Below are 26,208 nucleotides of genomic sequence, written 5' to 3'. Positions count from 1 at the left end.
AAGAAATTACTTTTTTCCTTGTCATTTGCAGGCAGATTGCAAATGTGCAATCATGTGGATCTCATCATGGGCAATGTGCAATATAAGAGCAATTTTCTGCTGCATATTACACTCATTAAAGTGTAACTGCTATGTTTTGTTCAAACTGAGAGGCTACAAAGTTTAGAGATGCTACAAATGACAAAGCCTGCTGTCGCTTTAGCACATTATCTTCATAATTCTTTTGCTGAATGTGCCATTTGAGCTAAAACTGCTGGTAAAGACAGCTTGTTTACATAGTATTGCAAGATAAATGATGCAAAACATTTAGTGGTGTAAAAGGTTCTATTTTTAGGATTAATAATAACTACAAGAACAATATGTGCAGACTGAGAAAATGTGCACTCTGTTTGTCTATTCTTTGTGTTATCTTAAAGTTACAGAATGTAAACTATAATAGGTTAATGTCTATTTTAAGAATAGAAATAGTTGAGTTTTGTATTAGAAGCTGTTTCCAAAAAAAAGTGTAAGACCTGTACAAAATCTGCTCTTGTCTGTATGTTTCAGTTTTTTCTAGAAAAAAATAAAAAATATATATTTGTCTTAAACCAAAAATCATGTGCTATGTTTTTTTCTTTTTAAATAAAATAAAAAAAGTTTGAAAAACTTGCGTTTTTTTCAAAGTTCTTCATTTTCTCCTAATTTGATCTCTTCACATACACATTTTTCTTATTGTTTGGATCAGTTCAAACAATATCTGGTAATCATTTAGCCATTTCACCGGAAGTAGAAAACCCCTTCCCGTGAATAGTAATAAATCCCTGACATTTTAACCAAGCGTTGTAGTACACACGTGGAAAGTGGAGTTTGATCTCTTGTTGTGTTAAAAGGATCCTAGACAAGCGCCAGATGCCTGGGAATTACTTCCTCTAACGTGTGGCATGCTGGATTGTTCGAGGCATCTCAGGTGGAACAATACAGAGATTGACAACCTTTTAAGAGGTAAGTTTGTTCTGTATGGTTGTGCAATCAAAACGAATTTAGATTTTGGAAATTTTGTGTTATTTTTGGACTTTGTTTTTATTGCTGCATTAAAAATTTATTTTGTCCTTTTGACAAAATAAGGAAGTAAACGTTTATAGATGATGTATGTTGCCATGTGAGCAACTCAGGCCAGCTTTTTATTAATTTGTGGAGAAACAAATATTGGTCAAAAGGGGTTAAAGTTTTCCTTTTTGCTTTACAAGTTAAAGTAAAAGACAAATTTGGACAAAATTGAAAGTTAGCCTTATTTTCTTCTGTCTTCTGAATGTGTTGCAGATGTTTACAGCTGGTCCCCAAGAGACCAGCATGGCGATCACTCCAACACCCTCCTCAGTGGGCAGTAGCACCCTGGTCACTGTGGACATAGTGGTCCTGGTAATCTACTTCATCCTGGTGCTAGCTGTTGGCTTCTGGGTAAGACAAACTGAGATCTGTCCAGTTTTAAAAAATGATAATAAAAATTAACATTTGGTGGAAATACAGTCAAAAAATATACAGTAATCTTGATTCTAAGTTAGTATAAGAATGGTTACATAGTAGGAATATTCCTAAAGAGGTTGTTTAACCTTTTTTTTGTTTTGTTTTGTTTTTTAAATAAATTTACCAGTCTATGTGGAGGACAAAGCGCAGCACCGTGGATGGATACTTCTTGGCTGGAAAAAGTATGACCTGGTGGCCTGTAAGTGGTACTGTCCAAACAAACACAGATCTCATTCCTTTTTAGAGATCTTAAAATGACTGCGACCTCAAACTTTTGATCTATACTCAGGTTGGAGCTTCACTGTTTGCCAGCAACATTGGCAGTGGACACTTTATTGGTCTGGCTGGTTCAGGAGCTGCAGCAGGAATTGGAGCGATTGCCTACGAATGGAATGTAAGTTAATAAAGTAAGATAAAACTAACAAATGGTAACTTTTTTTGAAGCGGCGTCTGCTCATCACCAGGGCATGCTGATGGTGCTGCTTCTGGGCTGGCTATTCCTGCCAATTTACATTTCATCTGGGGTAAGTTCCACAGATAAACCGTCATCCCTGCACACAGGATTTGATATCACATGATACTTTTGAATCTTGTTTCCACAGGTGACGACCATGCCAGAATATCTGCAGAGGCGGTTCGGTGGGAAAAGAACACATTTATCTTTAGCTGTTTTGTCCTTGTTCATTTACATCTTCACAAAAATATCGGTACGGTTCAAATGAGAGTCCATCCTCTGCTGGTTTGCGCCGTGTAAACAAAAGAAGTGAAGCTTCTCTGCTTTCTTGCAGGTAGACATGTACGCGGGCGCTTTGTTCATTCAGCTTGCCTTGCAATGGAACATTTATCTTGCTATAGTGCTGCTGCTGGTAATAACGGCCCTTTACACAGTAGCAGGTGACCATTCATCTTAAAGTAAATGTTCAAGATCTGCAGCAGGAGATTTCAAAGCTGTTTCCCTTCCACGTTTTGTGTGTTTAGGTGGTTTGGCTGCCGTCATCTACACAGATGCAGCTCAAACTGCCATCATGCTGGCAGGAGCTCTCACGCTCATGGGCTTCAGTAAGTCAGACGCGGAGTGGTCGTCACCTCTGGGCCTTGTTCTGTAATACTTTGTCCAAATCTTATATCTTTGGTCTTCAGGCTTTGTTGAGGTTGGAGGCTGGGGCGCTTTGATGGAGGGATACAGCCAAGCAGTTCCTTTATTTCGTGTCCCAAACTCAACCTGTGGCATTCCCAGAGAAGATGCCTTCCACATATTCAGAGACCCGGTGAACTCTGACCTGCCTTGGCCTGGTGTCATCATCGGCATGTCCATCCCTTCCATGTGGTACTGGTGCTCTGATCAGGTGAAATAATTATTTTAAGAATACATTTAAAAAGTTCTTTGTACAGAACAATAAGGGTGTGTTTAAAGTCCCACTCTGATCACCTTTTGAACTATTTTCAAATGGTTCCCAGCGGTCTTTTTATTAGGATTATGCCATTTTAGGCAAAATCCAAAACATCTGTAGTTTTCTGGGACATGATTCACAACGATTTGATTAAAGAAATTCTCAGAAATGCATTTTAATCTTAATTTTCTTTGTACATGTCCTCCATCATGAGAGAAATGCTACAAGAACATGTCTACAAAAGCAAAAATAGGATTTTTATTGGAGTGGGTCTTTAAACCTTTACATTTAGGCAATGCGAATTCCTGGATTAAAGAGAGTTATTTACTCATTTGGTTGTTTTTTTCCATCATTCTGTCAGGCAAATGATTACATGACCTATTTTGAGTTTGTTTTTTGATGTTGTTTTTGCTTGATCATGTTTTATTTTCTGAGAAGTTAACTCTTCCCTTAAAAGAAAGAGTGGAAAGTCCCCAGCCTAAAAATTTGCAACGTTTTGCTCTTTTGAGAGTTCAAAAATTTCCATTATACAATAACAGAAACTGCCAGCCTGATTGAGACAGGAAGACGCAGGTAGTTTGTTACTGTCTTATCAAGGCAATAAACTGATAACGGAAATTCAACTCATCACGGTTGCCATCCATAATTACAATAAAAACACAATTTTTAACATAAAATCAAATACTGCTAAACACTAGGATTAATTATTAACTTAACAAAATGATCTTTGGGATAACTGCGAGTCAGCTTCAGTTGGGATTCTTTGCAGGTCATTGTGCAGCGCTCCCTGGCCGCCAAGAACCTGAGCCACGCTAAAGGTGGCTCCCTCCTGGCTTCGTACCTCAAAATCCTGCCTTTCTTTGCCGTTATGCTCCCTGGCATGATCAGCAGAATTCTCTACACAGGTGCAGTGATGATTTTTTTCCCCCTATTAAATCAGTCATTGCATTTAAACATTTACCTCATTAGACAGTTTAATGGCACCCTAAAGTACAAAACAGTGAAGTTCTAAAACTCACAACAGAAAAAAAGGCTGTGTTGACCAAAAACAGATCAATGTGATCATAGTACATTTCCTAAAAGTGTATTTTAATTTACTGGACACTTTGGAACACATGGAAAGTAGTTGATTTTAAAAACGTAAGTAAAACATTGTATAATTCTGTGTCTATGACGTAGATGAAGTGGCGTGTGCAGACCCCGACCTTTGCAATCAAATTTGTGGCAACTCTGTGGGTTGTTCAGATATTGCTTATGCCAAACTGGTGATGGAGCTGCTGCCTTCTGGTAAGATCCATTTTCCTTTAAGAAATGACCGCAGGCTCAACGGTTCTCATGCAAATATGTACGTCAATGTTTCCAGGCCTGCGGGGTCTGATGATGGCCGTGATGATCGCAGCCCTCATGTCATCGCTAACTTCAATCTTTAACAGCTCTAGCACCATTTTTACCTTGGACCTGTGGAAGAGCTTCAGATCTGAGGCTTCCGAATGGGAGCTCATGATTGTGGGCAGGTTTGTGACCACAGGAGCAGGCAAAACCAGAAACACATGGCTGAGGACCACATTTCCTCAATTAAACATAAACGTTTTTCCATTTGGATTTAAAAAATTGTGGTGGCCATTAAATCTTATTTCCAGTGACATCATCTGTCTTATGTTTCCTTTTTTGCACAGATCTGAACTGCATTATTTAGTCTTCAAAATCATTTAATCTGTTTCTGTGCCGCAGGGTTTTTGTGCTTGTGTTGGTGGTGGTATCTGTTCTGTGGATTCCCGTCGTCCAGGCCAGTCAGGGTGGCCAGCTCTTCATCTACATCCAATCCATCAGCACATACCTGCAGCCCCCCATCTCCATCATCTTCCTCATGGGTTGCTTCTGGAAGAGAGCTAATGAGAAAGTACGCTGGCAGACCATTTAACTTTGACTTTTTTTTTTTTTTTAATGTGATTTATTTGTGCTGCAGGGGGCATTCTGGGGGCTGGTTATTGGTCTTGCAGTAGGTTGTCTACGCATGTTACTGGACTTCATCTACCCCACTCCCCCATGTTATGAGGAGGACACCAGGCCTGGAGTGTTGAAGTACGTCCATTACCTCTACTTCTCCATCCTGCTGTCTGTCATCACCCTTTCCGTGGTGGTGGTAGTCAGCCTGGCGACAGAGGAACCGAGACCAGAGCAGGTAAAACGTCTGTCAGGTTCAATCAACACTAAATCATAGGCTTTGCCTCAAATCAATTCGCTCCGCTGCAACCATGCAGCACCACTAGATGTCATCAAAGCTTTGTGATTTATTGCAAGAATGTATTCTGTAAGAGCTCTGGAAACTTTTTTTTGACAGATAAGTCGGCTGACGTGGTTCACAAGGTTTGACGCGGTGAAGCCTAAGGAAAAGTTAGAGGAAGTCATCTCTCAGTCAAACGCCAAAGAGCCAGAGAGGAGTAATGAACACACAGCTGAGCACAGGCCCAGTGAGTTCTGGAACTTGTGACTCCTTTCCATTTTGACCTTGAACAACCCCCTAAACACATTTTTTATCTTCAGGCTCTGCTTCGTCCATGTCAAGCACCAGCAGTCAGTCTAGGGGGATGGCTGTCCTCTACTGGCTGTGTGGAATGGAGAGACGCAGACAAGGAGACAATAAACCCGTGACCCCTCCTGCACTTGAGAAGAATATCTGCAGTTTGGAGGAAAAGCCCACCCTACAATACATTATGAATGTTAACCTCATTATTTGCTTCTCTGTGACCGCCTTTATCATTGGTTACTGGGCATGACAGTGAGGTGGCAGCACTCCAACGCATGGGTGGTGTGCACATCTGACATGAATACTTTGGACATAAATCATTAGTTATTTTTTTTGTTTTTTAAAATGTATTTGAAAAGTTCATTCAAACTGTAGAATTGTTTAGTTCTAAACTGTATATGTACTTGTCACAATTCTTGAGTTTTGATGATCTACAAAATGTATCCCCCCAAAATTGTAGTCATATTCAGAGATCGATCTAAAAAACATACCTGCAGCATGTCAAATATTTAAGAAATTATAATACTTTGTTGTTAGGAATAAAGAAAAAACAGATTTTTTATTTTTTAAAGACAAAACTGCAATAAAAATAACCACAAATATTTATTTTTTTCTCTTTTTGGTCAAAGCTGTAACTTCAAGTGAATGTGATCCTTTACAAAAGCAGTCAAATTTGTATGAAAAATAGCCCCATCTTAAAAAAAAGGGAAAACAACATATATACTTATAAATCAACAGAAGTAGAAATTACATAAAATCACTTAAATCACAAAAACACAAACAAATCCCACCCCTTCTAATTACTAGCTCTGATATTATATAGTTGCTGGAGATGGCGATGCCATCCACAGCACCAATAGTCACCAATGAAAGACAATAGAATTTTAATATTGCACATAAATTGCAAAAATAGTTGATCAACCAAAACTGTGCTGAGCTTTTCTGAAATTGAACTTTTCCTTCTTTGGCTCATACTCACATCTTGGCAAATGAAGAGGTGAAAACTCCTTAAGTAGAACTTAAACCTGAATTAGTTTCAGATAAATACTTTTTTTTCTGCCAAAATGTCCAACTTTACAAATTTCTGCTGCAGAAAGTCACAATTAAAAAGGGGTCTAAAAACATACCTGACATAATAAGATTCAGATTTAAATATGCAAAAATAAATTGTTTTGATTAAATGTTTTTAAATTGATAGTAAAACTTTGAAAAGAAATAGGAAAAAGTCTAGGGTGTAAAGTTTTTTCCAGCTGCTTTGTTGTTGAGGTCTTCATGGTTTCTTTAGCCATGCTTGTTGAAGATTTATCTCATACAACTCAATAATACATGGAGTTAGGACAGTTTAATAAGAAATCTTGTTTTAAAAGTAATGGCAGACTTCCTGGTTGAAGTCAGTATAGCAGGCAAAAGGGCAATATTATTTGGTATCACGTGGTTCCAACTGTTCCCTTTTGCGTTCTTCTGATCTGGACCAGCTGGGTGTGTCTTCACAGAGCAGTGCTTTCTGCTGGTCTGGAAGGCTCTGGGTTTGGAGCTAAGTGGGATGCAGACTCTTGACCAGCAGAGTCCTTCTTTTCCATGAGCACCTGGGGGATGAGACTTCTTCCAATCGCCTTTATCACCAGACCTCCGTCTGCACAGGACAGTTCAGAACGCCAGTCAGCACTCAGGGAAATCCAAAAAAAAGCTGGAAACACCACTGCAAACATGCCACCACACTCAGTAAGACACCAAGGATTGCTTTCTGATTGAATCTAACCAAATACAACTAGTAAGGCATCACATTCTGATGCTTTCAGTGCTAGAGCTGCTTAAATTTTTATTTTTTTTTCCTTGGTGTTTTGAACTTTCAGCTTTTTATACACATGAATGCACGCCGATGCTGCAGAGAATGAAATGGCAGTTGGAAGCTCATGTTAGTCACCACATCTAAGTGTTAGCTGCTAAAAACACACAAGTTACTCTACACACACACATTATATAGTGACACGTGTTACACACAGAAGACTTTTTTGCCCCCTTACACAGACACACAAACATGCAGCTGATGCAGCAGCAAAGCCCATGCACCAGCCAATCCAATCCTTACCATTACCCGCCTTGCAAAGCTCATCTTACAGACAGGCCCACAGCTCAGACATCTGCAATATTTACATATTTCCTGTCATGCAACAGATCACCAGAGTTACATTGAAGAGAGCGGCACGCTTCGAAACAGTTAAACCAGAGGAAACAGAGCTCTAAATACAGCAGCGCCCCGAGAGGAAGCTGAAATCACTAGATACTGAAGTGAAGACGACGGATGAGCTAAAGGGACTTCTCCTGCTGGAACTTCCTCACACACAAAAAAAATCAGGTTTAACAAACACAGCAGGTTTATTTTTACTGGATTTGCAGCTCGAACTTTAAACACTTTCCCATTAACGAAAATAGATGATGGGGAAGGGGGCAGGCTTACTCCCCGGCAACAGTCCTGCCCACAACTCGAGATGCAAATTTCTACTGAACTACTGCCACTCTGCAGAAACTATGTCCTGGTGAACAACACAGTTTTTTTTTATTGTGGCTAAAAACAACAATCATAGTTAAAAAAAAGACACTGCAAACGCTTTAAAATAGATCAAAGATTATCGGAGTGGGGCTTTACCATCACTATTGTCATTAGTTAAAATTCAAATGTGGGAAGAACAAAGACTACAAAAAATGTGATGGGAAAACTTTTTCAAACCTGTTTTTACGTCTTTAACCCTTGTGCTATCCTAGGCACTTTAACATTGGGAGTGGGGTCATCTAGACCCACTAGACAGTGCGCTGAACCTTTTTTCTTCAATGATTTGTGATCTTCACTGGTGTCCATCCAATGGTGGGGTCATCTAAGATAGCACAAGGGTTACACGGCTGTAACTCTGCAGAAAGAGTGGTATACCTGTTATGATCTTGGAGGAAGAGCTGCAGACACCATTACCAGTCTCAATTCCTGGGGGCTGTGGGGGTGGGGGCATGCTGGGTCGCATTCGAGGTTTCGGAGCTGGCCTTGAGGGGCGAGGCAGGGAGCCAGAGGGGTACGAAGGAAGTGACCCGTCGTGAGGAAGAGTGTCAGGAGGCATTGGTGAGGAGGGGGGAGAGGGCTCTGGATCTTCTTGAGGCTGGTGGACCGGAGGGGGCTGTGGTGGTGGATGGCTCGGGGCTTGGATGGCGTCTTTGCTGAGGTTGCGACGAGGTGTGGTGGGGTGTGGAGAACTGGGTATCTGGGTGTTAGTGGACTGAGAAGCTACGTGGGTTGTCTGTTTGGTTGGGGGTGGGGCCGGGGCTTGCTTTTTGGTGCCTTTGAAACAAAACATTTGAGTAAAGTGACAAAAAATTGCAACCATTGATGTTCAACTTAAATGAGAATGATTTGCTTACCTCTGCGGACCATGTGAGGACTGGGTCCTTTTGACCCACTCATCCCTACTACAAGATGGGCTGAACCATTTCTCTGCATAGGTGGGGTTGTCGTAAACTCCCGAGTTAGGCTGTGAAAATACAACAGAACCAAATGTTAAACTGTGTTATTCATCATTTACACAGCAAAACAAAAAACAAAAAAAAACATCAGATTCATGCACGATTAATCATCAAAAAGCTATATTTTCATTTCAGCACAAAAAATGACTTGATGTGAGTCACAGTAGAATAAGGAACAAGATGCAAAATCATGAATGCATATATGCTGAACAGTTTCAGTGTTGCATGCCAAGTCAAGTCCACAAAGCAGTCAAACACACAAACACAATGATACAAAAAAGCAGGCAGGAAGGATCTTTGAAACAGATAATCATCAGCTACAACAGTGGAGATGAGTGATCACACAAACAAAGCATCATGTGATTATTTTTGCTTTAATTAATAAAGCTGAATTTAAGAGTGTGCACTTTGAAAAGGTCATTTTCCTTAGGTCCAGAACTGTGAACTGGGGAGTCAATCAAAGACTGGGAGAACAGAGAAGGTGGGCGGCCTCCGGATTGGTTGATCGGCTGCAAGCGGACGGTTGAGAACGGCTGCGACCTCAGCTCACTCCTTACCTGCTGTCCTCTGCGCTGAGCTGGGTTACAACCTGAGGATGTACTGCGGCTATGTGGAACCCACCCCCTAGAGCCCCTCCCCCAGAACCACCACTGCTCAGCCCAGGCTGCTCGACCTCTGGAGTGGCCATCTGAGTTTGTGGCTCGAGCTGGGGAGGAGCCCCTGCTTCCAGAAGGACGGGTGGGTGTTGGAGGATGGGTGAGGTTAGTGGTGACTGCTTCTTATTTACAGTGTTGGCTCTGCGTGGAGCGGGCTCCGGGTGTTTAAGAGCAGGGCTACGAAGGGGGGGGAAAGGGGACAGAGTTCAGGAGGGGACAGAACCATGAGACAGAATGACGGAGACCCGAGAGAGACAAATCAAAACAAAACAAAAAACCCAACAACAGCAGAGTAAGATCTGCACCAGACAAAAAAAAAAAGCTACTTCCTGAGTTTAGTGAAACCAGAAAGAAGAACCCAAAAAGGATATAAAACCACATGACAGTCACCTTCGAAACACAACTTTGCAATGCAGCAGTGCTGCAGAGAGCAACGGCAAACAAAATGCAACACATGAAGCCCACAAATAAACATACAACCAACAGCCCACAGCGTGACCTACATTTTAATTAGAAATTGAGGACAAAACATAGAAGTACAGAAGGGTCACAGAAGAGAAACAGACAAAAATATCCCAATAGTTCTTAAAGGGCTTTTAAAAACTACCTGAAAGAGAAATATTTCATCACAGCTCGTACCAAAATTGACTTAAACAATTATTTTTCAATGAACCTGCCCACAAGAATGAAAAGAATTAAAGCACAAATCCCATAATCCCTTCTTTTAATTATATTCAAGAGAACTAATAACATTAAGCTACGGAGCAGCTTTGAAGTCTGGGCAGGGCAGATCTTCAGTGGGTGTTTCTGTGACTGTGATGGACTCGTCGGCCACTAGGTAAAAGGCCGACACTGCCAGGCCCCGCGACTCCTGCCTGCTCACTGTCTTTGGACGAGATGAGAGGGACAGGGGCAGGCTGAGGTTGGGGCGAGACAGATACCTGTCTTTACGCGGGGCGTGACTGTCCCCGTCCAGCCCCATGCTGCCGGGGCGCTTCCTGTCCAGGTTGGGTTCAGGGTCTGGAGTTGCTGGGTGTGAGGATTTGTTGAACATGCCAGTAACATTAAAGTTCACCTCTGCAGGAAACAGAAGAAAATAGAAATTTTATATTTCTTGCGATATTTTAAATCAATAAACTTGGTGTATTATTTTTCTATTTGAGAAACACAGAAAAGTACGTCACACATAAAATGGTTTACCCTCAGGAAAGAACCAATCTGCATGTTGGATAATGGGCTCAATGATTGACACCACATGGACAGACGTAGCGGCCGCCATCTCTGCCAGCGTCCTGGTAACAACCCGATTTAGAAATCAGCAAACTGAACAGCTCATAAAAAAGATCAACAATTTATTCTATTCTTACCCTTCTGTCTTCGACCAGAGCAAATTGGGCCCTAGAACTATGGCAATGTTGCTGGGAGTCATTTTATTCACATCACTGTCCTGAGCCAGCCTTGCTAGAAACTTCACCAGGTATCTGTAAGCAGAAAACACATTTGATTAACAGCCTAAATAGGATCTAATTCAAATTAAATCTTTATTACAGTGACTGTTTTTCTTCCATCACAATTTAATCTAGATTGTTTTTAAAGCAAATTATAGTTTAAATGGGATTTAAATTGGTTTTTACTTGCCCATGTTTCCATGTCTCTAATCCTTAAAAACACAGGTCTCAATACATTTTGTGTTCAGTAGACAAGTCAAGTCAAATTACAACTGGCTTGTAATGATGTTTTTATGCTTTTTGGTGGCAAATGCATACATGGACAGATATGCAAAAACTACAGCATGAATAAAACTCAGTCAGAACAGAAGTGGAAAGAGAAAAAAAACTGTCTTAAGAATTTCACGCAAGATAAAAATCACTCAAACCTACTGGTATCGTGAACTTTAATAAAAAAAAAAAAAGTCATTAAATTACACTTCTGCATTCATATGAATGAAAAATCAAACTGTTGCTGTGATGATAACAGTACCTGAAGTTGGCTTTGTGGTTCTCTGGCATTCGGCTACATGTTGTCCACAATGACTGAAGCCTCTTGTCACTATCAGTAAAGCTGAAAGCACAGAAATTATTTAACTAGATGTAATTACCAAAAGTAAGTTAGGATTCTTTAAATTGGATATTAGTGGATGTGTGCTTTCTTACCTTGACGCTTGTACCCACTCCTCATACAAGCCAAATGTCATTAGAGGTTCAGGAAGTTCCCTTAGGTAGGACTTGAGGGCTCCTGTATTAGCAGAAAATGCTATGAGATAAGTATCTGGAGGAAGGATTCACCTCTCATGGATTAAATTTTTTTTTTTTAGGGGAAGTTATACCAGCGACAGCGTGGGGATCGCAGTAAAACTCCTCAAGCTGGGAGGTGGAGCAGTCCAAAGCTGCTTTCAACTTCTTCAGCTTTGAAGCTCCAGCTGCGATCCTGAAGAGGCCCTGTTGGAAACATGTGGAGCGCAATGTGACATAAGTGGCAGGTAAAACTGTTAGTTTGCTAAATAAAAATAAAGAAGTGGGTATAGTTTTAAATCGGGAAAGGAGAACTAAATGCTAAATCAAGAGAGGAATTGATTTTTTGAAAACAAAGCGGTGTCTCTTTCAGGATGACTACACAAGGCACACAACCGTTTGGTGTTCTTCAAATTAAAAAAAGAACAAACTTTGGTGTTCTTTGCAAAAAGCCTTCCATCAAACTCCACAGGGAGTCCGGTGAGATTGCTACATTTAAAGAGTTCAGCAGGGAACATGCTAATGGGTAGCAGATGTCTACAGACAACCAGATTTTATTTTCCGCAGGGAAGAAACAGCCTTGACCGCAACTTGGCCACAGATGTTTCCAAACTGTACATGCAGTTGTTTCTTTTAAGACATAGAGCTCACATCTGCTTCCAGCTCACACAGACAGCAGCGTTTAAATTTTATGATGACAAATGTATTACCAAATCCAGGTCCATTAGCCATCAAGTTTGAACTAATTTAAATCAATTTCTCTTCCCCCCCCCCCCGACTTCACTCACAACACACCTCCTCTTTCATTCCGGTTTCCAGCAGCATCATGACACAGGCCTCTATGGGCAGAGCGATGTCCCGGTTGGTTCGTTTCAGGTGCTCCTCCAAAGCGGTGCCAAATGCCGGCTTTTCTGTCAAGGAGTCTGGGTGAAAGGAGCATTTTCAATGAGTGAGGATCGTCTCATGCTTTCTGCATTTCATGCACAACACATTTTGATTATTTTTCTAGAACTTGAGTTAAATGCATCTCATCAATAGAAGAAAATTATCCCATGACCAGCCACAAAAGATAAAATGTGGACGAAATTTGAGCCATCGTTGGTCTGCAGAATTACAGCTGTTAGTTAACCTGATGAAATAAAGGAAACATCTAAAATGCTTTTGATGGTAATTGGTAGCCATCGATTTGAATGATTTATAAGATTTTTTCCAATTATCTAAAATCTTGAAACATTAAACGAAAGAGTTAAAATGTTTTAGAATGTTTCAGTCGTTCCAGGCGTCGAGAACAGCTACCAAGACACACCTGCTAAAAAAACAAGCAGCAGAACTTGGCTTTGCAACGTTGCATCAAAACAAACCAAAACAGGTAAGAATTAACCTTTAGACAAAAATGAACATTAGTGAGTTTTGTGGCTCCAATCCACAGTGCCCAAAAGAAAAAACATTAAAAAAAATAGCATCTACTTGTAAAGCCCAGTAGTGGGGGTGTTCTGATTGCCCCAATGTAGATATCATTGAATTCTCCTGTCTTTTAGAGTTGAATTTGAAACTATTCATCTCAGTGAACTCTCAACTCTCAATGTTTGGCATTAACTTAGTCATTCAACAAACTAATAATCTACAACAGTTAAAATAAATGCAATCTACAAAATCAATAATCAAAATTTAAGTTCATTTCTCAAACTTCTCCTTTTTTGGGACTATAAGCTCAAGAAAATGTTGTATTAATGAATAATTCTGCTTTCTGATTCATATTATCAGAAAACATGTAATTCTGCAATAAGTGACAAATCCAGCAGTTTTAAACAGCTGCTTCTCTGTGTTCTGTTTGTTTGCGTAGTCTATAAATCTGTTACTCACCTTGTTTTTTTTGGATGTCTGGCATAGCTGCCTCCAGAGCTGCCAGAGACTTCCTATGATAATCCGCCTGAGCCTCTAACAGCTGCCACACAAAAGACAGACAGATGCATGTATAAAACTTTGGTATACATAGTTAAATGCTGACATGTCCTTATCATTTCTTAATTTTAATAAATTCACGGTAAACCGAGTGGCTCTTACCATCACAAAATAGCGTGCATAGTCTCCCTCTTTAGAAGCAAAGTTGTATAGGTCAGCAGAGAGCTGGTCCTGCAGGAAAAGTAAAAGAAAGGGTTTGATTCAACAAATTTTTGATAACTTTTAATAAAAAAATAAGCTTAAAATGGAAAAGCAGTGATCTTTTTTTTTAAAGCAGTGATCTTTGATTACTGAATCTTAAACACGTGAATTGCATGACAGGACTGAAGCTGGTAAAAGGCCTCCTTTGCAACCATTTGGATAGCAGTTTAATGAAAATATGATTTAAATCAAAAACTTGCAAACAGTAACCCAGTTTTAATTTAACAACCCGTCTCTAAACTGAATCTGAATAATATTTGGGTCAAAAAATAGTTTAATTTCATGTGTTTCAGGTCAATAGAGGGAATTTTCAAGTTTAAAAAAAAATAGTTTGTAACTTGAAAACAACAAAAAAGTTAACATAAAAATAGCTCAAAAATTGAATTTCTTAAAATTTTATACATATTTTCCAACACTTAGCAAACCAGTTGGTGGATGATGTTACAAATCAGACCAAAGAAAAAGCCGTTTATTTTCTCAGAAACCCCACATTTCATGACATTAAAAATCTGTTTGTTTGGTATTTAACAGAACAAAGTGTTGTTTTATGGTATATTTAACATCTACAGTTACATTTCTGACAAATGTATGCTTCCAGTCCAATGTTATGTTTTACACTCAAAATTACCACCACAACCAACAGGAGTGGTTTAGGATGAGCCAGTTCTAAGCCAGCTAAACCAGCTTCTCCAGACATATTTTCCGAACAGGGCTGAGAAATGTACACTCCTGAACAAAGGATGTCACAGTTCTCTTGCAAAATGAAGGCTAATACTAATCTATAAGTAACTCAAACTGGGTTGAAGGAAAAATAAACAGTTTAATGTTTACCTTGCATATCTCCACTTTATTAAGAGCTTCGTCCATCTCGTCTTTGAGTGGCTCAAGTTTTCCTGCCATGGCCTGACTGTTGTTGGACTTTGCTGCCTTGTATCTAAAGGCCAAAAGAATATGCACATTTTCAGCATAAGAAAGACTCAACCGCAGTAAAAAACAAAAAAAACAATTAAATCTGGAACTAAATCCAATTAAATCTCACACAAACAGGATTTCATATTTTAGACATCAAATGTACCTCGCCTTTGCTGAGTCATAATCAAGAACCAGTTTAGCAAGTTGCTTCCTCTGCTTGAGTATATTGGGAATCTCTTCCTGCGGGATAAACAGTGAAGACAGTGAGAACTGCATGAAAGCACATGCAACTAAAAGAGTGGATGCAACTTTGCTGTGGGAACATTTTGTCACCATTGGCTGAATGGTTATAAAAACAACTTGGTGCCAAAAGCAATAAAGATGATGAAAACACCTACCAACATGTCCTGCACATGTTAGTAGAATAATAAATGAGCAAAAGCACTCTTTCTTTTAGCTTTATACTCTGAAGTGAGTAACTAAAATGCAATATGCATCGTTTTCTTACCTCTGCTAGTTGATTAAGAGGATCCAGAATTTCTTTTTCAATCTGCACTTCGTGCTGCACCAGTTCATTTGCTAACAGCTTTTCTTTATCTCCGCAAAGTTCCATCATCTTGCTGCGCATGCAGAAAAAAAAGCAAATATGACATTCACCACAAATACTCAAGAGGAAATGTATTCATCCAATTGTAAATAAAAAAGGCTAAATATCTGTATTTTGAAAGTAATTAAATCGTACCCAATCAAGCCATCGTCTCCTAGTGAACTACCTCCGTCCAGCATGGCCTGAGACAAAGCCATCAGTGGCAGCTTTTTCTGCAAAACCCAGCAAAACCAGCTTTAAAGAAAGTTTGCTTTGGACTTTATTAAGAAAGCTTTTTTAGTATTTTTCTAACAAAATTATAATGTCAATATCATAGTTATTAATTATTTGAACTGCAAAGAAGGAAATTATCACAACAAAGACTGGTAGTCGCAGCTAAAGGTGGACAGGAGCAGTTGATACTGAAACAGAGGACTTCTTACGTGTCTCCTCTCAGCTTCTATGCCCACGCCACCCTGCATACAGGACACCAGCCTTTTGTGCACGGAGTGCGATGCCAAACGGACCAGCTCCATCCGCTTCTCAATCTGCGTTCACAAAAAATGTATAAAAACCTTTTAAAGAATTCAGAGCAAGCAGAACAGGAAACCATGACCAATCAGTCTTCTTGTGTGAACGATGAAAATCTGGTGAGTCCCACAAATCAAAATATGCTGAACAAGCTTCCATTTGTTTCAACACTTTTCTTTTGTCACTAAGAGATAAACCTAAATGTAGTTTGTTCTTCAACAACAACAAAACACTGATGGAATTGTCAGCCATGACAATATAATGGATTGTAATATTTAGTTGTTTTTAGATAGATAACACAAAATGAAATGAGTTGATTGCAGACCCAGAGGACAAACTCTGAAGCAGGAAGAGTTGTTTTAAGTCTTGGTCGCCAGTCGATCTTCCCCTGCATGCTTTACATGCTCATATACTCCAGCACATCTGATAGCCTGATAGTGTCCCCGTTATTTGAATCAGGTATGTCGGAACAAGGAAACATGCAAAACATGCAGAGCCTGACGACAAGCAATTAAAAAATGCTGCATTATAGAAATAATTCTTCTGGCTTGGTTTTCACATTTTTATATTTTTTTTTTTAAATTGCGCAACACTTCAGATTTATTCAAATCTATAATCCTATTACATCCTATAATCAAATGTTATTTTGGATTTATTTTTCCATTGTATGCTGATTTTGTTGTATTACATGAAGGCTAATAATAAAAAATAATTATCTATTTAACTTAGGAGAAAAAGAGTGGGAATACACAGATATATATAGAAATATTTAATTTATTATTACCAGCAAAACAATGCCTAACACTTGGAATATCTTCTGTTGTAATTGCGCTTTCTTCAGATTTTGTTGTACATTTTTATTTAAATGCTATGAAATATTATTTCAAGTGAAATTAGTTATTGGATATTCAAATTTCAGAATTACAAATCTTAGTAATCAACTTTAAACTATGCTAAATTTATAGTCAAATGTATTATAAAGTGCTTGGCACAGAATTAGTTTTCTTGTTATAAATATTTACTTCCTTTTCCTGTTTTAGTGTAAACATCCAGCTGTGCCCTGAAATCGTCTTTGCTGTCAGATCCAATCTTCTTCCTTTCCTTTTATCCTCAATAATTCTCTGTTCCCTTAGCAGCATCTGACAGACACTTCTCCTCCCATCAGCCATGTGTTGGACTGATTTCAGATTGAATTTAGTCAACTTTCAACGGATTTCCAACTTTGACAAATGCGTGGAAGTCTGGCTCTGTGTAGGACTGGTTTGACTAGATTCACGGTTTTCCAAAGTGGGAAAGATACAAATTTACTGATGCTTTTAATATCTAAATAATTATTTTCTTATTTGAATGTCAAAGATGTGGGCTCAAAATGATGCTTACACATTTACCTCACACTTTAATGTGTTTTTTTCCATTATAAAAGGGTTATTTATCATTTTAACAACATTACACAAAAATATTTAGTTTTTTTTAGCAGAAACTTGCAATATCACTGCACAACCTCTGTTTCCCCCTCCCAAATCCAAAGAAAAAAAAGAAAAGAAATAAGACTCAGCAGCGTTTTTTTCCAGAGATAAAAGACTTCTCTAAGAGTTAATCTTAATAACAGAAGCATAGAGGCATGTGTACACACCCATAGATACAGGAAGATAGTGCAGAAAAAAGGAGAGGAAAAATCCTGACAAATTGCAGTTAAGGAGTTGAAAACAGAGGTTGAGAAAAGCCGAGCACAGACTGGCACATATTGACTTGTCCAAAGTGTTAGAAACTGCAAACTAACTGTAGACTTTTCTTTACATGACTGGAGTGAAAAGACAACCGGCAAAAAAACGCAGAGAGTTAAGTGAGTCACGCATGTGGGCTTTGCCTTTTGCTTTTGTTTTGGCAGACTGGATAGTCTGTAGATGACAAAGCGGTTAACTGGGTTAGCAGTTTGGTGATGATTGAGCAAAAAACTGAAGAAACGCAGTTTCGCAGTGGTCTAAAGGAAAGAGAAATGCATTAGTGAGTTATGGAAAAGTCTGCTATCTACATGTTGTTTGTTTCCATTGGATATTTTTGAGGCTTAAATCAGTAAATGAGGCTTAAATCAGTAAAGAAACATTTTCTGACTGGCCTTTTGGAGCTTGCTATTTCCACAGCAGGGCAGTTGGCTTTGTGACAAAGAAATGAAAGAAAACAGCTCGACACACTCCACCTATTGAATAATGAGCAAGCTTTTAGACCAGAAGTAAAAGAAGTAAAATCAGAGGCTTTGCTCATAATACACATTTTAGAGATAAAATGCAGGGAAGCCAGTTAAATATGCTTTGGATACATTCAGAGTTATGATCCTGGTAAAGGATGCAGGGAGTAGACTGAGAGGAAGACCATAGATTTAAGGAAGGTGGATATAAGGGAGAAGTTTTGAAGTTAAAGTCCCACCCGATCATCTTACCATCTATTTTCAAAGCGTTCCTAACGGTCTTTTAATAATGATTAAAACCTGTGACGTTTTCTAGGACATAGTTTCTGCAGAGCAGCAGTAGGAGTTCATTAGGAATTCACCTCTGAGTTTTATGCAGGACTGGTGGATGTAATCCCGCCCCCATTTCCCATCAATCATCTCTTTACATGCTCTCCTCTTAGCTTCCAGACCCTCAAAACCCCAACATAACATTATTGGTGCATCAAAAATGGCGAGCAATATTGGAGCTATCCAGCTGTACAGTTCTGGGTCAGATACCAGCTCGGATGATAAAAAAACAAAGACGTACAGGAATCTATTTGTCTACAAGTAGATGCATCAAAATGGAGCAGAGCAGGGAGATTGTGGCTTGGTTCACTTCTATCTGCTACAAGGAGCATCCTTGCTAAATAACCCAAAATCAATCGAAACACAAAAAAACAGCCGAACAAAAAAACAGTCATTAAACAATCTTCACAGTCTACTGCAGGGTATATTTGGTATAGAGTTTTGGATCAGTATGTAATATTCTAAATTAACAATAAACAGCAGTTTGGCCCATCGTGTCGAAGAGAATTGCCACAATATCAGATTGCAGAGTTATATCTAGTGAGGTTATCCTTAGTTATATTCAGATAATCATCTATGGAATCCATCCCAGCTTGTCAGGCAATGATACATGTCAGTCTGACCACCGTCACAAGTGAAGCAGGATCTGTCCAAACAAGATAAACGCCTTACTCTATGACAAGAACAGTGGAAAATTGAAGAGAAAAACAACTATGACAGCATGGAAACCATAGCTTTAAATTTCATGTTGCACCGCTGGGAGTTCAGAGAGCTGGAGGGGCGGGGACAGCAGGAAAAAAAATAAAAAAAGGACAGACCTACCAAAAAAGATTACACATTTTACAGAGATGATAGTACCTAGACCAAAAACTAACAACTGGAGGATTTTTTAAAGTTTATTTTGTTTTATAGAAACATATTCTGACAGGGAAAACTTGCCAAAAAAAGCATTCAGACCTCATCCAGGATCTCCTGACAATCGCATTCCACACTGATAGTTGGAGTTTAAGGAATGTCTAACGCAGCACAAAGCTCCTGTCGTCCAGCACCTAAGCCGAAAGTTCGGGTCTCTTTCTGCCATCTGCATGATGCAGTATGTCAAGAAAAAACTAACCACTAGTCATGGTTAAAAAGCACCAAAAGTGTTTCATAAAAATATTTTTGCAAGTAATCATTTGTGCTGTTTATTCTTTGCAAGTTCATAGTTCACTTTGGTGTGTCATAAAAACAGTTGCTGGGAGTAAATGAATCTTTTTCCTTCCCTTTGTCACCTTTATGCACCCTCTAGCAAAAAACTCCTCTCCTCTGTGAGGGTTCTCTGTCTTCCTTGGCCTCTTACATATTTATTCACACACTTTTCTTAGGGTGATCTCATAGCTTTAGGAGCCAAACTTTCCCCATCCCCCAACAGCACACCCAACAATGAATTTTCAACGTGAATTCGGGACTGCTTTGAGCAGAAAACCCCAAGATGGTTCTCCATGAGCTGGTGGAGTGTTGCTGAAGGTAAAACAACCAAGCAGAAGTCCTTCAAAGAATGAGCCATACAACTAAATTTCATGTACAGTTTGGCTGTGTCTGAATTCCTTCACTAATCCACAGAGAGCCCCACTCTGATGAACATCATACATCAAATACCTTGATGTTCTCAAGGTATTTTTCTCATGATAGAGGACATATAAAAAGAAAATTAAGCTCAAAATTGCATTTCTGAGTATGTCTTTATTCCAATCGCTGTAAATGAGGAGCAGATGAAAAAAAGCTGTCGGAAAAAGCTTGCTCTGATGTAGAACTTACAACGGCAACCCACAAGCTCCCTGCTCTGCCCATTATTTTGCATACCCTTGGAGACAACTGGATCCATGTATGAGTGTGTAAACAGATGGATGACGGGAAATAGGGACTAGCTTACTCTGCACAACTCGCAGGCGGAATTTCTAATGAACTATTGCCACTCTGCAGAAATTATGTCCTAGAAAACGACCCAGGTTTTTGGCTAAAAACAGCATAAATCATAATTAAAAGACCACTGGGAACACTTTTACAATAAATCAAAAGATGATCGGAGTGGAGACTTTTAATACTACATAGTGCATGACTAGCTAATGGCCTGGATTTAATGCAATTTGGACACATTATCGTAGATGTTTTTTTTTCGCAGAAAATGACGTCACCCATTTGTGAAAGTCAATGCCTAATTATTATGAACATTTTATGAAGACTATTGACGAATCCACTGAGTTCTGATGATGAAAACTTGGATAATTTATCAAAGAAAAGTACAGTTGAGTACAGTTTTTTTCAAATGACAAATGATTCTAACGCAATGCATTGCAGTCTATATATATCTAGTTAGTTGATGCACACTAGTTTTTTGCAAAATGGCAAACGCCCTATAAGTAGTGAGGAAATTCGGACACAACCTTTGCATATTATTTCTTATTAACAACACCTATATGAACTTTAAATTGCTTTCATTGGAAAAAAAAACAAAATTTGACTCTAAGAGTGTATTCAGACTGGATACATTTGGTTCGGTTTAAGGGAACCAGAGTTCGTTTCCCCAATAATCCGGAACAAACTTTCTATCTGAATACACCCAAGCGGACCCTGCTCCGGGTCCAGGAACCACTCTCGGACCCATTTTTTGGAGGTGGTCTCGATTCGTTTCCAATCGGATTGAGCTTCGGTTCGTTATGTAATTTCTCATTCTGATTACAATCCGTCCTCAGAGCGGAACAACTGAACCAAAACGGCCACCGTAGCCGACGTAAACAAAGTAGGAATGAAGCAACAGATGAGCCGCAGACAAATATAAAGCAACAATTCTTGTGTTATCAAACAGAAAAAAGAGTGCAACTGTTTATTTTTTAAAACTGTTATTTTAGCGTAACTGAAAACGCTGCTTACATGCTGTTATGTGTCTCATTATGCGGCATGCGGCTGATAGGCGCTGCTGTGATGTCATACTAAAAGCTGGTTCCTTAATAGTATTCTCTTAAAATGTTGCCATGACAATTTTTTAGAATTAAAATCAGTTTTTAGCTGTGATTTACCACATGACAACAGATAGAAAGACATGATGACAGCTGATAAACAATGATACTAGAATGTGGTATTTACCTGAAGGAGATCATCACTCAGGACCTCTGTTTTCTCAGCTCTGTGGAGAAAAAAACCCACCAATCAACCACAGACAACAGCCACAAACCTGCTTTTGACAAATAATCCAGACAAAGATTTTAACAGCATGTCTATGCAGAGTTATGTGTACATGCACAAAAAACAGAATAGCATATTTGACCATAAAAAAAATAAATCAATAAATATATTAGAAATTCAATTGAATTTTTGTTTGGAGGTGAATGATTGATGAAACACTGAATATCATTTGAATACAGATGCTCATTATGTATGTGTGAATAGCTGCAATGAAGCTGTCAAATTCCTCTATCCTTTCAGAAAAATGCTCTTTTTCATGAGTCATCACCCCCACTGTTTGTTATGGCAACACTGCAAGGTGTGTGCGTTTTTCATGGAGGCCGGTGTCTAAAACGCACAGCCCGTTTGGAAGCAAAACAGCAGCCCATCAAAAAATTCAAAAAAGTCACCTGAATGCACCTGGAGCAGCTTCAGATATCTGTGTGAACTTTCAGGGCGGGCCTATGTGCTCTGCGAGCTTCACGAGTTCCCCACGCAGAGCAAAAGAGCACCCGCCCTGCCCGTGTGGAACAAAAACAGCCGTGTGATGTGTCTGCAGACCTCCTGTGTATCCTCAGCAGGGCAATTCCACTCTAACTCGCAGGGATCAATTAACCCTTTCCAATGTAGATGCTATGACATAATGCTGGTGTAGGATCTTTATATTACACCCTCCACAGTTTGTGATTACCTCACCTGAGCCATAAATATCTTTTTATTGACAACACCTCTGGGCGTCTGCAGTCCTTAGCTCAGTCTGCAAGCAGGTGCTTGAATTAAGGCAGTCAAACATTAAAAAGCTACCGGCAAATGGATTCACAGCTAAGAAGAAAAGATTCACCCAACACTGAGAACGTGTTCAAGGAGATCAAGCTTCAAATGTTTAAGCAGGAAAAAAAAACAGCTGAATAAATGAAAAGCATTAGATGAAGCAGTAGTACGTGACTAGCTCATGCAGAAACTACATTTAATCAGCAGGAGGTGATCATTGGACTAGGGTTAACAATCAATAGAATTACAGCTATTTAATGTAACCAACAACCATTTAAGAGATGGACAGCAAGTAAAGATAGGTTTTAACTTGTTAGCTGACTGGTCAACACTGTTTTGACTGGATATGATGTCACTAAACCATAACTTATTTGAAAGAGAAGCCAAATGAGAAAAACAGGCTTTCCTCACACATTAACGCCATCAATGGATGAGGATTTGATGGTCAGCTGTCCAATCAAATAACTGCGCTTAGTTTAAGTCTAATATAAAATAAACTACTGATGTACAATACAGTACAAGACTGTAAATATGTTTGTTTCTGTTGTAAAGTTCAGTCTCCATTGGAATATTACAGGGACAGACATACTTTTACACTGAGGCTGCATCCAAATTCCCTCACTACTCTCCCTAAAAGAATATTTAGTATAGAATAGGCTTTATTGTCATTGTGACATGTTACATGCACAACAAAAATTACAATCGCGTTTTCAGAAAAAAAACATGATAACACTATGTTATAGTACTATTTAAGGTAAGTTTTAAAGCAAACACGGAAAGAAAAAGAAAATAGAAAATGACTACTCTCATATTAATTCACTTATTGCACTGATTTGATTTGTTTCACAAATTAGTCTGCGTATTGCACAAAAAGGTCCACCTATTACTTATTATTAGTGTGAGACTATCCCGTGCCCAGGATTTTAAGGCAAAACAGACACCATGCTCACTTCATTTTTTTTAATTAAGTAAAACCCTAATAAATATGAGCGTTTGACGAAGACTGTTTCTGAGTTCTGATGAGGAAAAGTCGGATGATTTTTGACATTGAAATACATTTATTCCAAACGGGCTTCAATGCACACGTGTTTTTTTCGCAAAGACCTCTTCTAAAATTGGCCCTGGAGTTGTATTTATAGATTCGGTGGTTATATAGTGCGCTAACCAGGGAGCAGTGAGTGAATTAAGACACAACCATAGATCTAGTTATGTTTGTTGAAACACCTTTTTGTTTTGTTAACCGATTCAATCACTGTTCCTCTGATAGCTTAAATAGATGACCAACAATGGGATGGAGAGATTCGTTGAAAACAGATGCTAGTGAACAAAAGCTTATTTGTGATTGGCTTCCTCCTGATCCCCTCCTGTTTTTATTGAAAAACCCCTTCTGTTTTTCAAAGTAACCGTATTGTTGCCAAAACTCAGGACCTGCTTTCAGCATTTAGTGCTAAATTAAAACAAAGGGAACAAGATCTCCATGGAAAGTCTGTACAGTGTGATCTGAGATTCAAACCGGTTTTCCTCATGCAGAAATCATGCAAACATGAGTGCAGACTTTTGATTTATACTGTGCTGCAGCCAAAATAAAAAAAAACAACACAGAGGTCTACATAGTAGTGTTACACATCCAGCTTAAAAGGTTCACCTCTGAAGAAAAAAAGCTACATAAGCAATATTCAAGAGTGAATTAGCATTGATTTAACCTAAGTGAAGCAGTCGTCTGATAGTTATCGTTTCTAACAATGGATCCACACAATGCTGAAACTCAGAAACTAGATACATTAGCTTAGTTTGAAAAAAGAATCAAGTCATATTTAAAAACCCTTTGCCAGTATGTTGCAAGATTTGAATCAGATATATCTGTAACTAAATTAACTCAAAGAGGATCTTAAAAAAATCCATATATTTCCCTGTGGCAGCCCTGTCTTTATGAGCTGCAGAAATGCTCACTGCAAAAACTGGTGCAGGCTTCCCAAACAGAAACGGACAAATCATAACAGAGTGTCCAGTTCTGCTTTAATGGCCAGCCTTGGTTAGTTTCATTTCATGCATTCGTGCATTTAGTTTGTTACAAAGGTTATTTATACCTTTACAATGGTTTATGGTGTTGACCAAGAAAGCAACTCGCTTGGTGACAGTTGCATACTCAGCGGCTGTTAGCTGCATGTTCTTTTAAAAGCTTGACAGGCATCCTTGTGTTTTTGAACTTTTTAACCATAATCTGGGGAGGGAGTGTGCTCACATGCACTTTTGCCTTTGAGAAAGCAGGCTGTCAGTCTGCATAGCTGATCTTTACTGCTCTTGCACAACACTAGGGCGATGTCTGCGAGGAATCCATGGTTACAGCCTACAAGGTTTTGAGGCAGAAAGTCCATCTGGAGATCGATTCACTGACTGAGTGAGAGATATACAGAGAGTTCCCAAGTGGTGGTTGCTGATGGAGAACAGAGCCATGGCAGGAAGAGGAACCCAAAAGAAAGGAGATCTCTCTAATCTTGAGTTTAGTCATACTTTATAAAGTGAGTTTATGTGGGTTTTCTGGATAATTCGCTAAAGAAAATGACCTAAGAAAGAATAAAAAGGAAAACTGGGGGATTCAGAAGTACAATACCTTAAAACATACTGAACAAACCCACTTGGAAAGATTTTAAAGATCAAACATATATTTTTATGATTTAAAACTATTAAACATTTCCATCAAGTAAAAGGTTAACTCTGAGACTTTTTTTTAATGGAGCCTTTTATTCTTTAAACCATAATAACCTTTTCAGGTAATTCTTTAAGTAATGCGGCCAATCCCCTCAGACACCGCCCACACCAAGACAGTAAAAAAAAAAAAAAAAGAATTAAGGACAGCAAATCTGGGCATACAGCACCAAAAACCAATGACCAGAACATGAAGAAATCCTTTAAAACAAACAAACACCCACCTGCCAACAGTCTGGCTGGCGAGCTGCCTCACACGGTTAAACTGCTTCTTCATGTTGTCCTCACAGCTGATCCTTCAAGTGTCGAAAAGTTGTCGATCATCCGCCCTACAGCCGACTGTTGCGCTGCGCCGCAGACATAGCGCCAGAAAACGAGCGTCCGTCACCCTTAACACCTTTGCGCGTAGAAACAGAGCGAATCCCGCTGGTCGGTGTCGGTCCCGCTGGCGCTGCGTCAAGTCAGCAGTGGAAACAGACCCTGTCAGGCTTCCCCATTGCCACGACAGTCAGGCGGTCTGCCAGAGAGCGCTTCAGTGAGGTAGGAAGAAGGAAGTAGCTCCACTTCCCGACTGTAAAACGCATGGCCTGCTGGTGACATGTGATATCTTTGCGAGGGGAAAAAAAACGTTTCTGACTGTAGTGTGGGGTCCTTCTACTCCTCTTCTGGCCACATGTTAACACTTAAAGCAACAAATAAATATTTAAAAAATAAAATTAATGAATTTGGAGCGCAAAACACACTCTAAACATTGGATTGTTTATCTCTATTTACTATAACTTTTGTCTGTCAGCTAATAAATCAGATGTTTCTCCACACTGGCTCCAGATGAAGGGCCTCCAAATGCGCGTTGGGGCCTGGGTGTTATGGTCCCTGTTAGGCCTTCCATGAATAATGAAACGCTGAAAACAATAATAAAAAACGCAATAACTAAGGACATAAATTGACGTTAAACCCTGGCAGGTATCTGCTGCCCCCAAGTGGACATTCTATGTCACGGCAGCCTGA

At 39.2% G+C, this 26,208-nt stretch overlaps 2 protein-coding genes across 4 annotated transcripts; one reads left to right on the top strand and one right to left on the bottom strand.

Annotated features, from left to right (window-relative positions):
• The first annotated feature begins 834 nt into the window (after positions 1 to 834).
• On the top strand, positions 835 to 6,020 carry slc5a11 (solute carrier family 5 member 11). Its single transcript, XM_023957584.1, has 16 exons — positions 835 to 981; positions 1,300 to 1,437; positions 1,631 to 1,702; positions 1,793 to 1,897; positions 1,968 to 2,027; positions 2,106 to 2,210; positions 2,292 to 2,397; positions 2,482 to 2,562; positions 2,644 to 2,849; positions 3,664 to 3,799; positions 4,074 to 4,181; positions 4,258 to 4,408; positions 4,626 to 4,794; positions 4,861 to 5,076; positions 5,236 to 5,365; positions 5,439 to 6,020. The coding sequence occupies exons 2-16, from the start codon at positions 1,300 to 1,302 to the stop codon at positions 5,669 to 5,671; spliced, it is 2,016 nt and encodes a 671-aa protein (XP_023813352.1). The 5' UTR covers positions 835 to 981; the 3' UTR covers positions 5,672 to 6,020.
• On the bottom strand, positions 6,012 to 25,768 carry LOC101162129 (rho GTPase-activating protein 17). 3 transcript variants are annotated; one of them, XM_011478220.3, is made up of 21 exons: positions 25,425 to 25,768; positions 21,646 to 21,685; positions 15,920 to 16,024; positions 15,633 to 15,709; positions 15,399 to 15,510; positions 15,054 to 15,130; positions 14,810 to 14,912; positions 13,880 to 13,948; positions 13,679 to 13,760; positions 12,611 to 12,738; positions 11,911 to 12,022; positions 11,738 to 11,819; positions 11,565 to 11,645; positions 10,952 to 11,065; positions 10,785 to 10,876; positions 10,526 to 10,661; positions 9,486 to 9,761; positions 8,827 to 8,936; positions 8,348 to 8,746; positions 7,511 to 7,562; positions 6,904 to 7,054 (listed from the first exon to the last, which is right to left on the bottom strand). In XM_011478220.3, the coding sequence occupies exons 1-20, from the start codon at positions 25,475 to 25,477 to the stop codon at positions 7,555 to 7,557; spliced, it is 2,256 nt and encodes a 751-aa protein (XP_011476522.2). In that variant the 5' UTR covers positions 25,478 to 25,768; the 3' UTR covers positions 6,904 to 7,054; positions 7,511 to 7,554. The 3 variants fall into 3 exon arrangements, with proteins under 3 accessions (XP_011476521.2, XP_011476523.2, XP_011476522.2); XM_011478219.3 differs by lacking the exon at positions 7,511 to 7,562 and having other exon boundaries at positions 6,012 to 7,054; XM_011478221.3 differs by lacking the exons at positions 7,511 to 7,562; positions 9,486 to 9,761 and having other exon boundaries at positions 6,874 to 7,054.
• Positions 25,769 to 26,208: the final 440 nt, after the last annotated feature.

The sequence above is a fragment of the Oryzias latipes genome, chromosome 8 (assembly GCF_002234675.1).
Source record: "Oryzias latipes chromosome 8, ASM223467v1".
Classification (NCBI taxonomy): domain Eukaryota; kingdom Metazoa; phylum Chordata; class Actinopteri; order Beloniformes; family Adrianichthyidae; genus Oryzias; species Oryzias latipes.
The sequence above is the reverse complement of the archived record's forward strand: the minus strand, read 5'-3'. Positions and strand labels throughout refer to the sequence as shown.